Here is a 15,588-nt window from a genome sequence, read left to right as displayed (position 1 = left end):
GATTTTCACTTCTAGAAAATTTCTTAATTTCAAAATTAAAAGTTTTTTTCTAGCAATTTTCTTTACTTTTGACAAGATCAGTGAAACATGAATGGGCCATCAAGAAAAACAGATTAAACTTAGAAATAATAATGTAGTGGACGGGAACCTATTTGTAAGTATTTTTATTATGTTGTCATACAATTATAGGCATGAAACAAACGTGTCAACATTAGTCATATCAATAGAAACATAAGAACGATATAAATATGTTAAATGTACTTAAGTTTATCAACTAATATAAAGGAAGACTTACAGCAACAGGTTTGGGGTATAAAGGATAATGACCATCTCTTAAGGAATTTCTTCTGGTGGGTTTGAGATTTTTTGGAAAAAAAAATCTTCTCACAATTGACTTTAATCTCAGAGCTTTTTTCTTTTTCATTCAAATTTTGACTCATTTTCTCAAAAAAAGTAAAAATTCTCAGAACTCTGACTTTCATCCCAGAATTATTTTTTTTCTCAGAATTCTTACGTTGTTTTCCTTCTGAATTCTGACCTTAATCTCGAAGTTTAAAATCTGAATTCTGTGAAGAAAAATCTTTATTTTTTTTAGTGGTCCTAATCCTCTTCCAGATCCGTCTTTGGGAAGTTTAACCTCGGTCTTCATGAGCCGCTCTCTCAGTTTGAAGGCGATGCCAGAATATCGTACTCCGCCAGAAGCACGAAGCTGTTCTCTCTGATTTTTCTAACTCTGACCAAATCGCCGCACTCCTGGAGGTGAACCAGCCCTTGCTCCCCTCTCCCGTACTCTCGCTCGCGGTGGTTGAGCGTCACCTCAGTCCGCCTGCCGCAGGCCTGCCGGTAGACGTACCGCAGCCCGACCACCAGCACCATGCCCAACCCGGCTGAGCAGCCCAGCAGCATGCCCAGCTCCCAGGCACTGTGTCTGGGGACAATGTCCGGATACTTTCCTTCTTTGTCTGGAGCGTCAGCGGGATCTGAGGGATGCTTTGGTTTGGTATCCGTGTTCTGAATGTTTGGGTTGATCTCTTGGTCATGACTTGGTCTGAGGTTGGGATAAGGTTTGGGGTTTGGATGGACAACCTTTCTCTGTGCCGGTGAGGTGAGTCGAGTCTCAGAGTTTGGTGTTTTATGAGACGCTGATGTTGGTTCTGGTTTAGGGGAGGTGATGGGTGACATAAAAGATGATGAACTCACTCTTAAAGATGGTGAGGTAACTGAGAAAGAGGGAGTAGAAGAAGAGAAAGTTGGGGAGATTGAAGTAGAGGAAGAAGGCATTGTTGGATAGTTGGAGGCACTGGGAGAGGAAGAGGAAGTTGGCGGAGTGGAAGTCTGGTATTCAGCAGAGGTTAAATGGTGAGGTATGGAGATTGGGGAAGGTGGTGCTGGTACTGAATGATTTGGGGTTGTTTTAGGTTCGTTCTGAGATGGGCGAGAAGGGGAATGAATGGAAGATATTGATGTGACTAATGTGAAGTTTTCACTGCGCCGACTAGCAAAAGATCTGCTTAAGGAATTAGATGCTGAAAAAGAAGATGAAGTGTTTGAAGAGACAAAACCAACAACCGGGGCCATGGTTTTGGTATTTCCTTCAGACGTAGGATCATTTCCTCCTGAGGAGACTGTGACTGGTTGAGGAGTTACAGTGGGTTGGGAAAACACTCTTGTTGTTTGGGACAGTGGTTGGGAAAAAAGTCTAAAAGACTTTGTTGTTGAGTCAAATTGGGAATTTTCTCCTTGGAGAGAAATAGGTTGAGTTTGATGAATGTTAGGGATTGTTTTTTTAGGTGAACTGGTTTGTTTTGGAGTACTTATGGGTCCTACAGAGGTTCGACTTGCATCCGTTTGGGACTTAAGATCTGCAGCCATATGAAACCTGGAAGAGTTGAATGAAGACCTTTGGTAGGACGGAGTTACTTCTGTCTTGACTACCCTCATTTGGGAATTAGATGGGACATTGCCACCCAGTTTCTCTGAGCTACTTGAGGTCTCAGACTTTCTTGATTTGTTTTTGTTTGGGTCTGTCAAAGTGTGGCTTACAGGAGTATGTGTACTGAAAAAGGTTTGCACTGTTGGACCTTGGGTTGGTATTGCAGTAAATGTCTTGTAACGTTTTCCTCCAGGATTGTTCTTCAGTTTTAGCTCCTGTGATTTTATCTGGAGATCGTTGCTCTTTGTCCATGTGTCTGTTTGTAAGGGTACAGGAGGGTCTGATGTGGAAAATGAAGCCAGTGGAAACTGTGTTGCAGTAACTGTATATGTAGTATCAGGAGGTGTTGATGGTAAGGGAAAGACAGTTGTGTAAGAAAACAGTTCAGTTGTTATCCCCTTCGTCATGCCTGCGAGGAATCCAGGAGACTCGTTGGTGGTACTTTGAGGAGATCCTGAAGTCAAAGTCCTCCTTGCAGCCACTGTTTGAGTTGTCCAAGTCACAGAGCTGTTTGTTTCTAAGGTTGCGTGATCATCTTCGGTTTGTAGTTTCAAAAATTTCAGAATCTCAGTTGCATTTTTTATATTGGAAGGGCGTCCAGAGAAAGAGGCAAGAGTAGCTTTTCTGTTAGCTTTAAGCGCAAGGAGAGAAAAAGGACAAAGACAAATAAATGACATTTCACAACACCTTCCATTTGCTTAACTTTCATTTTTCACTGTTTTTAGCTAATAATGAGCACAGAATGCCGACCTGTCTGGGCAGTAACTGTCTCTTGCACAGCAAAAATTGTGCTTTCTCCGTCCGTCATTTTGGTTTTACTGCGTCTCCAAGCACTGGGACTCCGATCACGCACCACTGCAGACTCTACACCAGTCCAGTACACAAAGTAGGATTGCACCACAGTGATGCTGGCGTACACATTAAAAGACAAATGTGGCAAAATAAACATTTTGGTTTATTGGAGTTTCCTAAATAGCTTGTAGAGATCAAGTAATGGCAGCTTACTGGAAGCGTATGTCTCCCTTTGGCATGTCAGGAGCTCTCCACACAAACGACAGGTTCCTCTTTAGCTGTTTGTCCGAGTGTGTGACCGTGTCACCTTCAAACAGGCAGCGTAAGGTGTGGGTACCTGGTGGAGATCGAATCCAGGAGCCACCCACCAGAAGTGGACCGAGTCTCTCTGTCCTGATACCAGGACCTTCTGCAAACCCATTCCTTTGCCCACCAACACTGCGGGCCTGGAGCAGGAAACCCATGAAGTCTCTGGAGCTTCGTACAGTCACTGAGCGCCGAGAGAGCAATTAATGGGCATAACAGAGGGAAAGTGAGTTTCATTTAAAGTTAACTACACAGAATTTAAAAGAAGACTGGCTAGTTGTTAGCTAGGCTCTTGAAAGGTGTCATAGTTACATGTTAGCTTCACTCTGTTTAGTTGCCTGTGTTAGCCGTTACCTTTATAATTTTAGCTTTTAGGTAAATTCTGTTAAATGATAGTTGTGCTGTTAGATGGACTTTAGTCGCTTTTAGCAAGATTCCTGAAAGCTGATAGACTCTGTTTGCTTATCTCTGCTGTTACCTTTACCATGTTAGCTTTTAGCTAAATTCTGCTAGATGTTAGCTTTGCTGTTAAGCTAACAGTGTTAGCTGTTAGCTAGACTCCTGAAAGCTAGCTAACAGATGGTGTTGGCTTCTGTGTTTGCTTGCCTGTGTTAGCTGTTAGCACTCATTTGTTAGGTGCTAGCTAAATTTGGCTAGATGCTATCTCTGCTCTGCTGCTAGGTGGACTCTATTAACTGTTAGCTAGACTCCTGAAAGCTGCTAGGTGTTAGCTTCACTGTGTTTCCCTGCCTGTGTTTCTCTAACACAGGCAGGGAAATGTAGAGTTAGCTACAAGCTACATCTACATTTACATCTCCATTTTGGTAGATGTAAGCTGTGCTGTTAGGTGAATACTGTTAGCATTTAGCATGACATTGTTAGTTATTTTGTCTGTGGAGTTGTCAGTTAACTGTTAGCTGGATTGTGCTAGCCTCAGTTTATTGCTAGCTCCAGTCTTATCGCTAGGCTAATTGGAAACAGTTAAATGTTAGCAGACTATTAATTTTTAGGTCAACTCTGAGATACTGTTAGCTTGACAATGTTGCCTATTAGCTCGCCTGTCCCTACTTTTCAGAAACAAACTACTTTAAATGACTGAGTTATTTGGTACCTGTTATTAACTGCCCAGGCAGGTATGAGGATGATGAGGTTTGTAAGGTGATGAAGCTGTGCTTCGGGTCCAGGGGATGAGCGCGGATGTGTCCAGGAATCATCTCCTGACAGGAAGTGAGACTCGCTCCATGGGAGAAACTTAGGATGGGCGATGCCATGGAGCACAACACCACAGCTCCGCCCCAAAGAAGGAGGTTGGATGACATCATTAAACCTGCATAATTACTGCCATTAGAAACTAAACCAATATATGCCAATAGAGAGCAGGGTAAGAGTAGAACTGGCAAATTAATCCAGAGACTTTACATTCAGGGGTTTTCTCTGTTCACCTAATCCTAATATTTATTTATGTCACAATAAAAAGTCAATTAATAAAATTTTAAATAACTTAAATTTGAAATAAGTTAAATTTCAAACAAGTAAATAACAAAATTTAATAAGTTACATAGAAAAATAAAGATTTGATTTTTCTATCTCTTCTAAATATAAAATGATTAGGTAGCAGGACGGGATCATAATGAGGAGCGTCCTCACCTCACAGCGCGTCGCCTCCAGCTCTGCTGTTTGCTGCTGGACTGAGGGTTTTATCCGATCTGGGAGTAAAGAGGAGGACTTCAGGACTTCACAGGATCCACTGGAGCGACGCACATAGAACCAGAACCAGTAGAACTGCAGAATCTACCCCAACGCTGTTCTATCTAATCTTCATGAGGTTTACGAAAGAAAAGCAACAAATTCACATATTATCAATGTGAAAAATGATCTGAAACTTAAAAAGTGTTTTGCCTTAAGACAAATTTAGTTAATTTTCTATTAATTATTCATCATTGTTAACTTTACTGATAAAATATAATTAAATTTTACTTGATGCACAAATAAGTGAAATGAGTTTATAAGTAATTAAAATGTTTCATTTCATTTATATATATGCTACTACTATTTTGTAAATATTAATTTATTCCAGTCACATTTTTTTCTAGCGTGTACACTGCAAAAACACAATTTCTCAGCTAATTTCTAGTGCAAATATCTTAACACTTGAAATAAGACAAAGTAACTTTGTAGGCAGACATAAATGCTAATTTTAAGTGAACAAACCATTAAAATACATATTAAAAAGTTCTAGTTCCACTAACAGCTTATTTCATTTACAACATTTTTTCATGTTTTAAGTAAAATTATCTGCCAGTTGAATTAGTACTTTTTAGATCAATATTAATGAAGTATTGACTTAAAACAAACTTCTATATTTTGCTGAAAATGTATTTGTCAGTTGGTTTTGTCTTATTTCATGTTTACTGAAATATTTGCACTAGAAACTAAACCAATACATACCAATACTTGGTACGATTTTGTGGTTTTGCAGTGTATAACTCAATTTACTGTTTAGTTGATGCAAAAATCATCTAAGCAAACAGTTTTCATCACTTTGTGAAGATTTTATAAACAAAAAATAAACCTTAACTCACTAAAAAGACTAAAAATGTGAACTGTGGAGCGTTTCTTCAGAGGAAATGTGACTCTTCTAGGTGAGTTATTTCTACAGGATTATCTTCAGGATGTTGGCCAGCTGCCTCCCTCCAGGATCTCCTGGACGTTTCTGTTGATCTTCTTTCTGAGCTCATTTCGCTCCCGAGCAGAAAGCAGGCGGTGGATTATCTGCCTAAACAGTGATGGAGAAGCGTTTCAGCGCAGCAAAACACAGCAGAGAGAAAAACTGTTTTCTGGACGGATGGATGGATCCAGGCGCGGGTTAGCCCTACGCGAGGCGAGGGAAGCTCTCGCTGGTGGGAATGTGTATTTTTTTGTTTTGTTTTATCTTATTTTTAAACCCAATTTAATAAAGCACATCAGCCCGACTGCACAGCCGCTTTTAACAGGCAGTGAAACGTCAGTCTGGGTCAGGCTGATGTTGTGCATCCACAGGAGGAGACATGAAAAGAAAGGAACAAAGAGGAGTGCGTCACATTAACCAACATGCAAAAAGGAAAGGATGGGTGGAGATTCAGACTTAGAGAGAGAAAAAATAAAAAGTTGAGCCACATTGACAGATATTTTCCACTGTTGAGGAGCAACAGGGAACCAAACACTGTCTGTCCTGGACATGTGTTTGTTTTTTATATGTGTTTAGAGCTTTAATCAGAGCAATCGGCAAATAACTAATCTGTTTGATCAATTAAAATCAATCCATACTGGCTTGAAAAAGAAAATAATTTGGCACCACTTTACAATAAAGCTAATAAGTAGTTCATATAAAGGTTATTAATTAATCTCTATACACTTTCTAAATCATAAATAACTGATTATTATGCATTAATTAAAGGTGAGGAGATTATATGCAAATTCATTTGTGATTACAAGGTAATCTGAAACTTTTAGTGTGGCAACAAACAGTGTCTCCTTCTCACTGTTATTTAGAGCATAATAACCAGTGCAAACGTGCAAAGCTTTTGCATGTTTTTGTACTTCCATGTAGATTTCTACTGCTTCTAAAAACAGGCATTTAACAACACACAAAAAAAACACCCAGATGATTTTTGGTAACAAATTTGTGTTTTCTGGTGTCTATAAAATGATCAGTTTCAAAAGCCTCCAGAATGTAACGTCACAAATCAGCAGTCGCTGCCCGTTACCTAGCAACCCCAGCAGAATTCTGCCCGTTACCTAGCAACCTAGGTGGAACTCCAGCATGTTTGGTCAGCTGGTATAGCCTCTGTATGTGCTGTGCAATGGCTGCTGGAAAAGACAAGTGTTTTGTTGTTGACTTACCTCTGGTTGTGTTGTTGTTGGTTGTGCAGGAGGCTGCACTTTTCAGAGATGTATGGTTGTATAATTGTGCATCTGATTAATATTTCATGATCTAAGAATAATTTTGTGCAAAAAAATGTCATAAACATGTTCTGTTATCCTAACCTGTTCAAGGAAACATCACAGATCATCTTTGATATGAAACTTTAAGCGTGATAAAAACAATAAAAAACTTTTCTTCCCTCCTTTTTTTTTTTTTACTTGTGCAACTGACACCTACTCAGGAATGTCTTTGTTCAGCTGTACATAAAAAATGCTTAAGGAAACAGGATGAGCAGCCTAGTCAAAGGCCCCTCCTCCTGCTCTCAAATACGTGAAACATGCTCTGCATTGCTTATAATTTCCTGTAACGAAGGGGAGTCCTGACCTGAGCTCAGGTGAGTCCAGCTCTTATTAATTCATCCTAATTTTATCCTGCAGCAAATATTTTACAGGAAGTAGATTAAATGCATCTGTTCTGTTTTTCATCTTTAGTAGGAAAAGGCTGAAATATTTCAACATGTTTTTTTTAGTTTTTGTACTTTTTTGAAGTTGTTTGGTTAAAACAAACATATTCTTTAAATCTTTGAAAGGTGAAGATACGTCAGGAAATAATAACTGGATGTTTTCTGTTGCTTCAGTGTGATGAAAACCTTCATTATTGTTTTAAATAAGCAGCCAGTTGGTCTGAACTGGCTGCAGTCACCAGTCTGGATCACTGACTGGTTCTTCTGGACTTACTGGTGTGCTTTCATGCTCAGCTGAGGCTGGAGTGATTTTACAAAACAAGATGAGCAGGAAAAACAACAAATAGGAAATAGGGTTTGTCTCACACAAATCATATTCAGACTGTCAGCCACCGTCCTGCAGCTCGTCTTCATCGTTCTGGTGTCTCATCTTCCTCTTGATGTCAGCCCGTCAGAACCAGATTGAGGAAGTTAGTCAAAGAGTAGCGTGTCAAACCGTAGCATAACATTTGAATGCACAGCCCAGAGGATGTGTTGCATGTCCATCGCTGTGCATGGAAAGCTTAAGGACACACCGGCTTTGTGTGAATGAGGAGGTGGATGCCATGTTTTCTGATGGCTTGAGTCGCATCAGGCGGATAGTTCCTCAGTTTCACCTCCCGTCTTCCGGATCAATTATTCTCAATGGAAAGTGACAGTCAAAGGTGTTGATCCTTGGAAAAAACACGATTTGACTTGCTGGATCTGTTTGGAAAGGTACTGCTTTTCTACCCTCCTTCCACTCAACTTTCCATCATTAATGTACTTGGAGGCAAAACTTTGTGAACAATCAGCTTTTGTGGTTGATCCTCCAGGTGGAAAGTGTCGGTCTCTGTTGCGATAACTGTGTAGATTATGGACAAATGAACGCTGCCTGTGTGTTTGTGTGTTACAGCTGGAAGATGCTAACCGTGTCAGTTTATCTGCTGCTTTGGTCCTTCACTGCATCGTCTTCAGGTACGAATGACTTGTTTCTATTATAACAGTAGAAAGTGTCAGAGTTTTTCACATTTGTGTAACTTACAGGAGTGGGAGCTTCTGCTCAGTGTCAACCTGGGTGGCTCCTCTACGGACGGACATGTTTTGCTTTCTTCCCTGTGTGGAGCTCTTGGACCAGCGCCAATGTAAATAAGAACCAACGTGTGTTTTCTCTCTGTCTCACTCTGTCACTCCTGTGTGTAATCTGAGTATCTGGTATTAGACTTTATGCTCTCAGACTGGAGGGAACCTCATGTTGCTCCACAGACCGGAGGAAAGGCAAATTGTCCTCCAGCTGACCAGCAGCAGGACACCTGTGTGGCTCGGTAGATACCAGGTGAGGAGAGGCATTAGATTTATGTGTTTTAGTTTCAACAAGCCCCCTCGTCTCCATCTTTGTTTTTCTCTCTCTGACAGAATAGATCAAGGATTTGGAGTGACGACTCCCTGCTTCACAACCGGATGGACGAAAAGACCAAAGAGTTTGGACTCTGCATGGAAATGATACCCAAAAGTAAGCAAAATGCATGAATGCAATATTTACACATCAAACGGCTGCTGTTAAATCTCACTAGTTTAAACACCTGATGAGTTAAAGGTCTTAACATTTACCTGTTTGTTTTCAAAGCTTGTTAGTGTATCACATTTCACTCCATCAGATGTAAGTAAAAACAAAAACTCCTTCCAAGCTGGATTAACACTTTACTGCAACATTTAAAATCAAACTATTGATAGTTGTTACTGGGTTTGGTTAAGGCGCATCTTTAAAGAACAGTGGCGTTCCAAACACTCATGACGGACCTGAACGGGAACAAAATGAATTCCTGATCATTTCAACATGTGTCCTCTGTAAACAAAAGGGAGAGCATGGTTCACCAAATCACATATCCATAAGGTGGTGCTGGTGATACAAACAATGGCCGCTTCCACAGGTAGGATTGAACTGGGCTCCCTATATCTAGAAGTGCGCACACACCTCCAAATTGTGTCCATACTTGTCTGTTCTGGTTGGTGAAACAGTGAAGAAAACTGTAAAGTTTTTCAGCTTAAGTGTAAAATCTCTATAGTAGTAAATAGTAGTAGCACACAGACTAGTAAATTTGAAGCCCCAGTGATGTCATTAGCACCAAACAAAGGGTGGATATGGAGGAAGGAAGGAGAAGTGCTGGAGCGGCCTATCAAATACTTTAAGATTTGAATGGTTCCAATATAAATTACATTTAGAAACTCACATGAACCACATTTAAGTTAAAAATTGGACTAAAAGTACTTCCTGTATCTATGTTTCTAGCTGGAGAGCTGCAGAGCGCCCCCTGTGGAGAACTTCGGTTCTACATCTGCACCGCTTCACCGAGGTAGGTCAAAGTTCAGAAGTGTTCACTTTGGGAGACATTTCAGCTACTTTATACGAGAGGTTTTCTGAGAAACCAAGAAGAACTGGGCTGGTTTACTTTCAGCTGGAAAGAACAAAGAGAGAATAAATGATTAAACACAGAGACACAGCAAACCGTTAAGAACTGAGCCAGGAGCATTTTTTATGAGTGCAGTTTGTGGGAGCCATAACTCTGTCAAAATCTGAAACTGGACAGAGACACAGATCAATACACAAACACTGGGCCAGGCACACCTTCTACGCAACAAGAAACAATCCAAGAGGACACAACGTTCATGGCAGCAGCAGCTGTGTGATTACATTACAGGGGAGAGATGCTAGGAGCTTCTCGTCTTTCAGTTTTCTGTTTGTTTACTCTCAGGTTTACCTCCGTTGACCTCAGCAGACACAAGCTGCCTCAACCAGGTGAGGTTGTAATAAAACCCCAATCAGGCAGAAATGATCAGACTGAAATCTTATCATCTGGGGAAAAATGTGATCAACATGTTTTGTATAGACCATACACCCACCGTAACCTGTTCAGAAAGGATAGGAGGTCAGTTTCAGGTGAAGGTTTAGTAGGTTAGCTTCAGGTGGAGGTTTAGTAGGTTAGCTTCAGGTGGAGGTTTAGTAGGTTAGCTTCAGGTGGAGGTTTAGTCACCTTCAGTGGTCAGTAGAGACTTCACCTGGACATTGCTGTGCGTCTCGCTCCAGCCTGTAAATGCCCCTCGGTCTGTGCCTCCTCTTGCTCAGGGCTCGTCCCCGGACTGCTTCTGTTCGACTTCATCTGGGACTCCAGCTCTCATCAAGCCGAGAAGATTTTCCTCTCATCCTCGCTGCTCAGAGGCCTGAGGTCTGGCAATCTGACGGAGCGCTGCTACAACACATTCCTGCAGCAGGAGGAGACTTACCTGCTCAGAGTCAAAAGCACACTTGAGGTCAGAGGTCACCACTGTTATACTATCATACACTTTATTGGGCCTCATTTCCACTGAGTGGTGCAGCCATTGATGTGTATCACTGGATTGGACATCGCCTATTAGCCGCTACAGCTAGCGACGCAGGCGCTGGCCGTTACTACTCATTGAGTCATGTCCATTGTCCCGATACGATACGGGTTGAGCAGAAATCTGTCACAAAAATGGTCGCAGCGCCATTATTTCCTGTGCGAATCTTATAAGTTATGGCTTAATTAACAGACCCGTTGCCATGGCGACCGGCAGACAGAAAGCTCCACCAGAGCACAACCTGGTTTCAGAGTGTCTTCTGAAAGAGGGAGTTACCACCTTTTCTTAAAAATGTCTGCTAAATTTGTCCTTGAATTTTTTCATGTTTTATTCAGTTGCATCATTTGAACATTTACTTTCTAACATTTATATGGAAAAGGCGGATCAGAGGACAGAGTCATTATCTGTGGGTGTCTGTAGCTGCGTTTCTGTGACAAATGTCCACAAAACTCTGTCAAGTTTGTTTTGAAAAACCACAATTTTTCATTTGCACTGTTTCCATTAAATAAGAGACTGAATTAAAATCATCATCTAAAGCAGCCCAGTCATGTTTGTCTCCTCTTGTTTCACTGGGCAGGTTCTGGTTGGGAGTCTTCATGAACACAGCACAATCAGGTCGCTGCTGCTGGACACAGTCAGACGATACGGGGCAGGAAAGCAGGTGACCAGAACAGATAACAGATAAATTACCACTAATGACTCCAAACTGCATTTAAAATGAAAAGATGAATTTTGGTTGACCTTCATTCTCTCCTCCTGCAGAGCCTCCATCTTTCCTCCCCGGCCCCTCAGTGGCTCCAGTGGGCCCTGAAGTCTTTCCACCGGGTGGTTCTGGACGACCCGGTGTACTGGCTCGTGGCTTTGTCGGCCCGGGCCTGCCTGCAGGACTTTGTGGCTCAGAAGCTGCATCAGGAACTCGGGTCGCAGGTTCCAAGCCTGAAAGAGAACAATTTCTACCAGATGTGGAGGAGGGAGAACGAGGACTTTGTCTGGGTAAAGAGGTAGGTGTGAACGGCTTCGATGTAATCATTTAAAATATGTTTGGACCAGAAATAAACCAGAAACATTTAGCCAACATCACCGAGACTCTACCACACACAAACTGGATAGACTTTTAGTAACTACAGTGAAAAAAACCCACATCACACGAGCCGTATGATTAACAACCGGATGTTGCTACTGGCAGAAACCACAAAGAAGACAACAACAGGAAGTAGTTGTAAGATGATGCTGCGGCTTGTTTTTTAATAACTTCTCACATGAACAAACTTACTTATGTGTGATTTCTTATACTGCAATTGCAAAATTGTGTTTTTTTCCTACTTTAATGGAATATTGACAAAGTTTTACGCACATTTGTAATGGAAACCCAGCTGGTTTTGTCTGCTAAGAGGTGCTAGCTAACGACATTTGATGACCAAATACCAGGATTTTTATGACAGGAGGCTAAATGAACTCTAATCACAACAGGAAGTCGTTCATACCTTTATCACTGTAGATGACACCAAAATATAGCAGATAAATGCCACAACATCAATGAAACATGTGCAAATGGACCATCAAACTCTCCAAAACTTTGAAAACCCCTGGTTTAGATCAAGTGTATTCATTTGTTTGAATGACCTAGTCAAAGTCCAGACTAAAGAACCTGTAGCAAAACTTCAAAACTGATGATTACAAATCCTCTCCATCCAATTTGACTGGCAAAAATATCTGCCTGCAGATGTACAAAGTTGGTACCCAAAGGACTTGTTGGTTCTGTGGACAAATTCCTTCTAAAATCTATAAAAAAGTTTATACTTTGTTCTTTAATCTGCGTTTGGCAGATTCAAAGCAGTGATGGAGGAGTACCAGGATGAAATGGACGCCTATAAAGCAACCGCCATCTTCAGAGAGCACATGATGTATCAGAAGAGCCTCCATAACTTTGTGTAAGAATAAAGCAGGTCTGTCTGTGCTACTGGTGTGATGAAGAGTCTCTAAATGTTTTTATTCTGCTGCAGGAGCTGTGAGGACGAAGGCGATGAAGAAATCCACATCAGGGCCGATGTTTTATAGATTCCTCAGAGTTCAACTCACATATTTAATATTTTCAAAACAGGAATATTTACCAGATCCTTCAGGACTTGAATGAAAAGATTACTCTTTTAGTTTTTTTTAAGGTAAGGTAATTTTATTTATATAGCATATTTCCAGCAACAAGCCAATTCAAAGTGCTTTACATGAGTTAAAAGGAAATACAAACAAAAAAATACGTAAATTTTACACAGGCTCTATGCGCCCGCCAAGTTTAGTGAGTTTTTGAATATGATAAAGCCCCCAAAAAGCCAATTCATTTGGGATAATAATAATAATAATAATAATAATAATAATAAACAGCACAATTTCAATAGGCCTTCGCAGCGCTTAGCTGCTCGGGCCTAATAACAAACCAAAGGAAAAGAGAAAAGGACACATTAGGGCGGATGGCAACATTCAGACATTCAGACAAAACAAAGGGGCCAGACAAAAACAGAGGAAGCAGGGTTTTTTAAGTTTAATATTGTTTTATCTGATCAATGATCAATCAAAAATAATCATGTTTGTACATAAAATTGCACTGAAGATGCAGATGCAGTTACAGTTTTACTCCAGTTCACTACAACAGAGGTGTGTTTTTATGTGTTGTCAGGGATTTTGTGTGTTTAATATGTTATAAACCTTTTTAATATGAACCAACATACGTTTGGTTTTTATCATGTTTCTGTGATAGTTGTGGACAGGTTTCTCTTTAGCTAGCTTCTTAAAGTGATGCTAGCTGGTTAAACGTCATGAAAACAGTCTCCATTCCTCTTCTCCCTCCGTCATGTGAAAATGTAACAACAAATGAATCCAGTTTCTCCCGAAGATGAAATTTATTGTGTGTCTTAAATGAAAAGTATGTTTTTTTGCACTTTTTTTTCTCTTTTTACTGATATTTTTTGTAGTGAAAGGTTATAGGATAAATGGCTGACTCTGTCTCCCTCTGCTGGCTGAAATCTAAAACTGCACTCTTCTAGATGTCAGTGGATGAACCACAATCAGAAATAACCTGATTAAAGATACGAAAATTAACTTTTTAAATGATTATTTCATTTTATTAAAGGGAAAAGCTACAAAAGCAAACCTGTTCTGACGTGGAAAGTAATCACTCCGTGGTTGTGGCAGAAATCACTGATATCTACATGATTATAGAGGAAATTTAGTGATCTCTTCTTTACACAATTGTTTTATTTTATCACCTCGATGTCTGACTGTCACTGTGATGGTTTGTTTATTAAAGGCTTTAATTTTAGGTCAGTTGTAATGAGACAAACTCTTTCCATAAAGGTCCATTCTTGTCTCATCAGTCCAAAGTTTTAGGATCATCAAGACATTTTTTTGGTAAAACATGAGATGTGACTTTATGGTTTTTTAGGTGAGCAGTGGTTTTTGACCAGGACTCTTCTGTTTCTGCCCAGTCTCTCCTTCTTTCTGTCCTTAATTGAGGCAAGTAACTCGTTCTGGGTTCTTAGTGACCTTCTGGATGAGTCGTCAATGCATTGTTGATGATAGTTCGTAGTCCAGCCCCTCCTGGGAAGGAACATTGTGATTCTTGCGTCCAAGAGCCTTAGAAATGGCTCAATGCCCCTTATCAAGGGGATTAACAAGAAACAGTAATCAGAACAACAAACAAACTCCTCATGGTCAGTTTTTTTTGGGGGGGGGTTTTCACCAGATTTATTGCAGATTTTCTTTTCTGATACTTTAATTATAACTGGTACAACTAGAACCTGGACTCTAGTTGATTCTTTGGGTAAAACTCTTTATGGTTGATGCTGTAATACCCAAGGCGTCGCCTATATTGCCCTGTTCGCTGCTCACCTGTCGTTACCTGTCAGGGCAGAGTAGATCGTGGTTGTTGGGTGGACTCCTGTTGTCCCTCAATGCATCGGGTACACATGCTAATCATCATCTGATCAGCCTACCAGTACATAACAACCAGCTGAAGCCTGTGTCCTCCATCAGGTTGTTGTTTAGAGTAATTAGGCTGTTGAGCTCCTCAGCAACTGTTTGCATGTTCTGTTCTTGGATCTCTGTCTCGTTGAAGCCTTCCAAGATTTGCCCACTCATATTCTCCTTGCTCCAGCCAATCTCTGTGATTCCTCCGTTGGTCTTTTGTTTCTTCGGTAAAACCTCTTTAGTACTCATCATACCAACTCACCTGCCTGTCCTCTACTAGTGCTCTTCCAGTGTCCACCCTGGATCTCTAGAGTAAACTTTTCTCCTCTGAAAATATTCCTGTTACTCAGACTGACCTTCACCTTTTTGACAGAACAGCACTCTGAAATGATGACTGCTTTCCCAGCTGAAAGCCAGTCCAATCTTCCTTGCATTTTTCTAAAGGAATCTTGTAAACTTTCTAACCTTTTCATGATTGGCTCTTAGTTTGACATTATGCAAATGTGGTCTCAACATCAGTAACCTGGAGTTGTCAAAGGTACAGCTAAGTGTTGCTTCATTCCTGTAGATCTGTACCTTCCAACAAGGTTCAATATTTTCTAGAAAGTGGAAAGCTGCCATCAGTGCATGTTACGGCTTTGTTCCATCGATGTCAGACTTGTCGAGAGCGCAGCTAGCAGTTGGCCTGTCAGTAGTCTGTTAACTGGAACTGTGGATCAATGGGTTGTGTGACTTCTCTGATTAATGCTCTCCTTGCACAGCTTGTCAATTTGGATGTGAATATCAAACCTTTTTGTGACCTTTCTGCTGTATCCTTGGTCTTCTTGATGCTAA

The 15,588-nt window shown here is 40.7% G+C and overlaps 2 protein-coding genes across 2 annotated transcripts; one reads left to right on the top strand and one right to left on the bottom strand.

The window, feature by feature from the left end:
* Nucleotides 1-146: 146 nt before the first annotated feature.
* reeld1 (reeler domain containing 1) lies at nucleotides 147-4,997 on the bottom strand. Its single transcript, XM_015040904.1, has 5 exons — nucleotides 4,679-4,997; nucleotides 4,143-4,358; nucleotides 2,939-3,215; nucleotides 2,684-2,841; nucleotides 147-2,564 (listed from the first exon to the last, which is right to left on the bottom strand). Exons 2-5 carry the CDS (start codon nucleotides 4,351-4,353, stop codon nucleotides 661-663), a joined length of 2,550 nt encoding a protein of 849 aa, XP_014896390.1. The 5' UTR covers nucleotides 4,354-4,358; nucleotides 4,679-4,997; the 3' UTR covers nucleotides 147-660.
* Nucleotides 4,998-8,335: 3,338 nt separating this feature from the next.
* LOC106952671 (uncharacterized) lies at nucleotides 8,336-13,027 on the top strand. Its single transcript, XM_015040925.1, has 11 exons — nucleotides 8,336-8,394; nucleotides 8,464-8,561; nucleotides 8,639-8,752; nucleotides 8,833-8,929; nucleotides 9,707-9,770; nucleotides 10,170-10,213; nucleotides 10,541-10,725; nucleotides 11,372-11,455; nucleotides 11,557-11,795; nucleotides 12,621-12,725; nucleotides 12,798-13,027. Exons 1-11 carry the CDS (start codon nucleotides 8,340-8,342, stop codon nucleotides 12,850-12,852), a joined length of 1,140 nt encoding a protein of 379 aa, XP_014896411.1. The 5' UTR covers nucleotides 8,336-8,339; the 3' UTR covers nucleotides 12,853-13,027.
* Nucleotides 13,028-15,588: the final 2,561 nt, after the last annotated feature.

This window comes from Poecilia latipinna, unplaced genomic scaffold, assembly GCF_001443285.1.
Source record: "Poecilia latipinna isolate Pla-1442-1.1 unplaced genomic scaffold, P_latipinna-1.0 Scaffold533, whole genome shotgun sequence".
In the NCBI taxonomy this organism is placed as follows: domain Eukaryota; kingdom Metazoa; phylum Chordata; class Actinopteri; order Cyprinodontiformes; family Poeciliidae; genus Poecilia; species Poecilia latipinna.
This window is presented reverse-complemented; position numbering and strand designations above follow the sequence as displayed.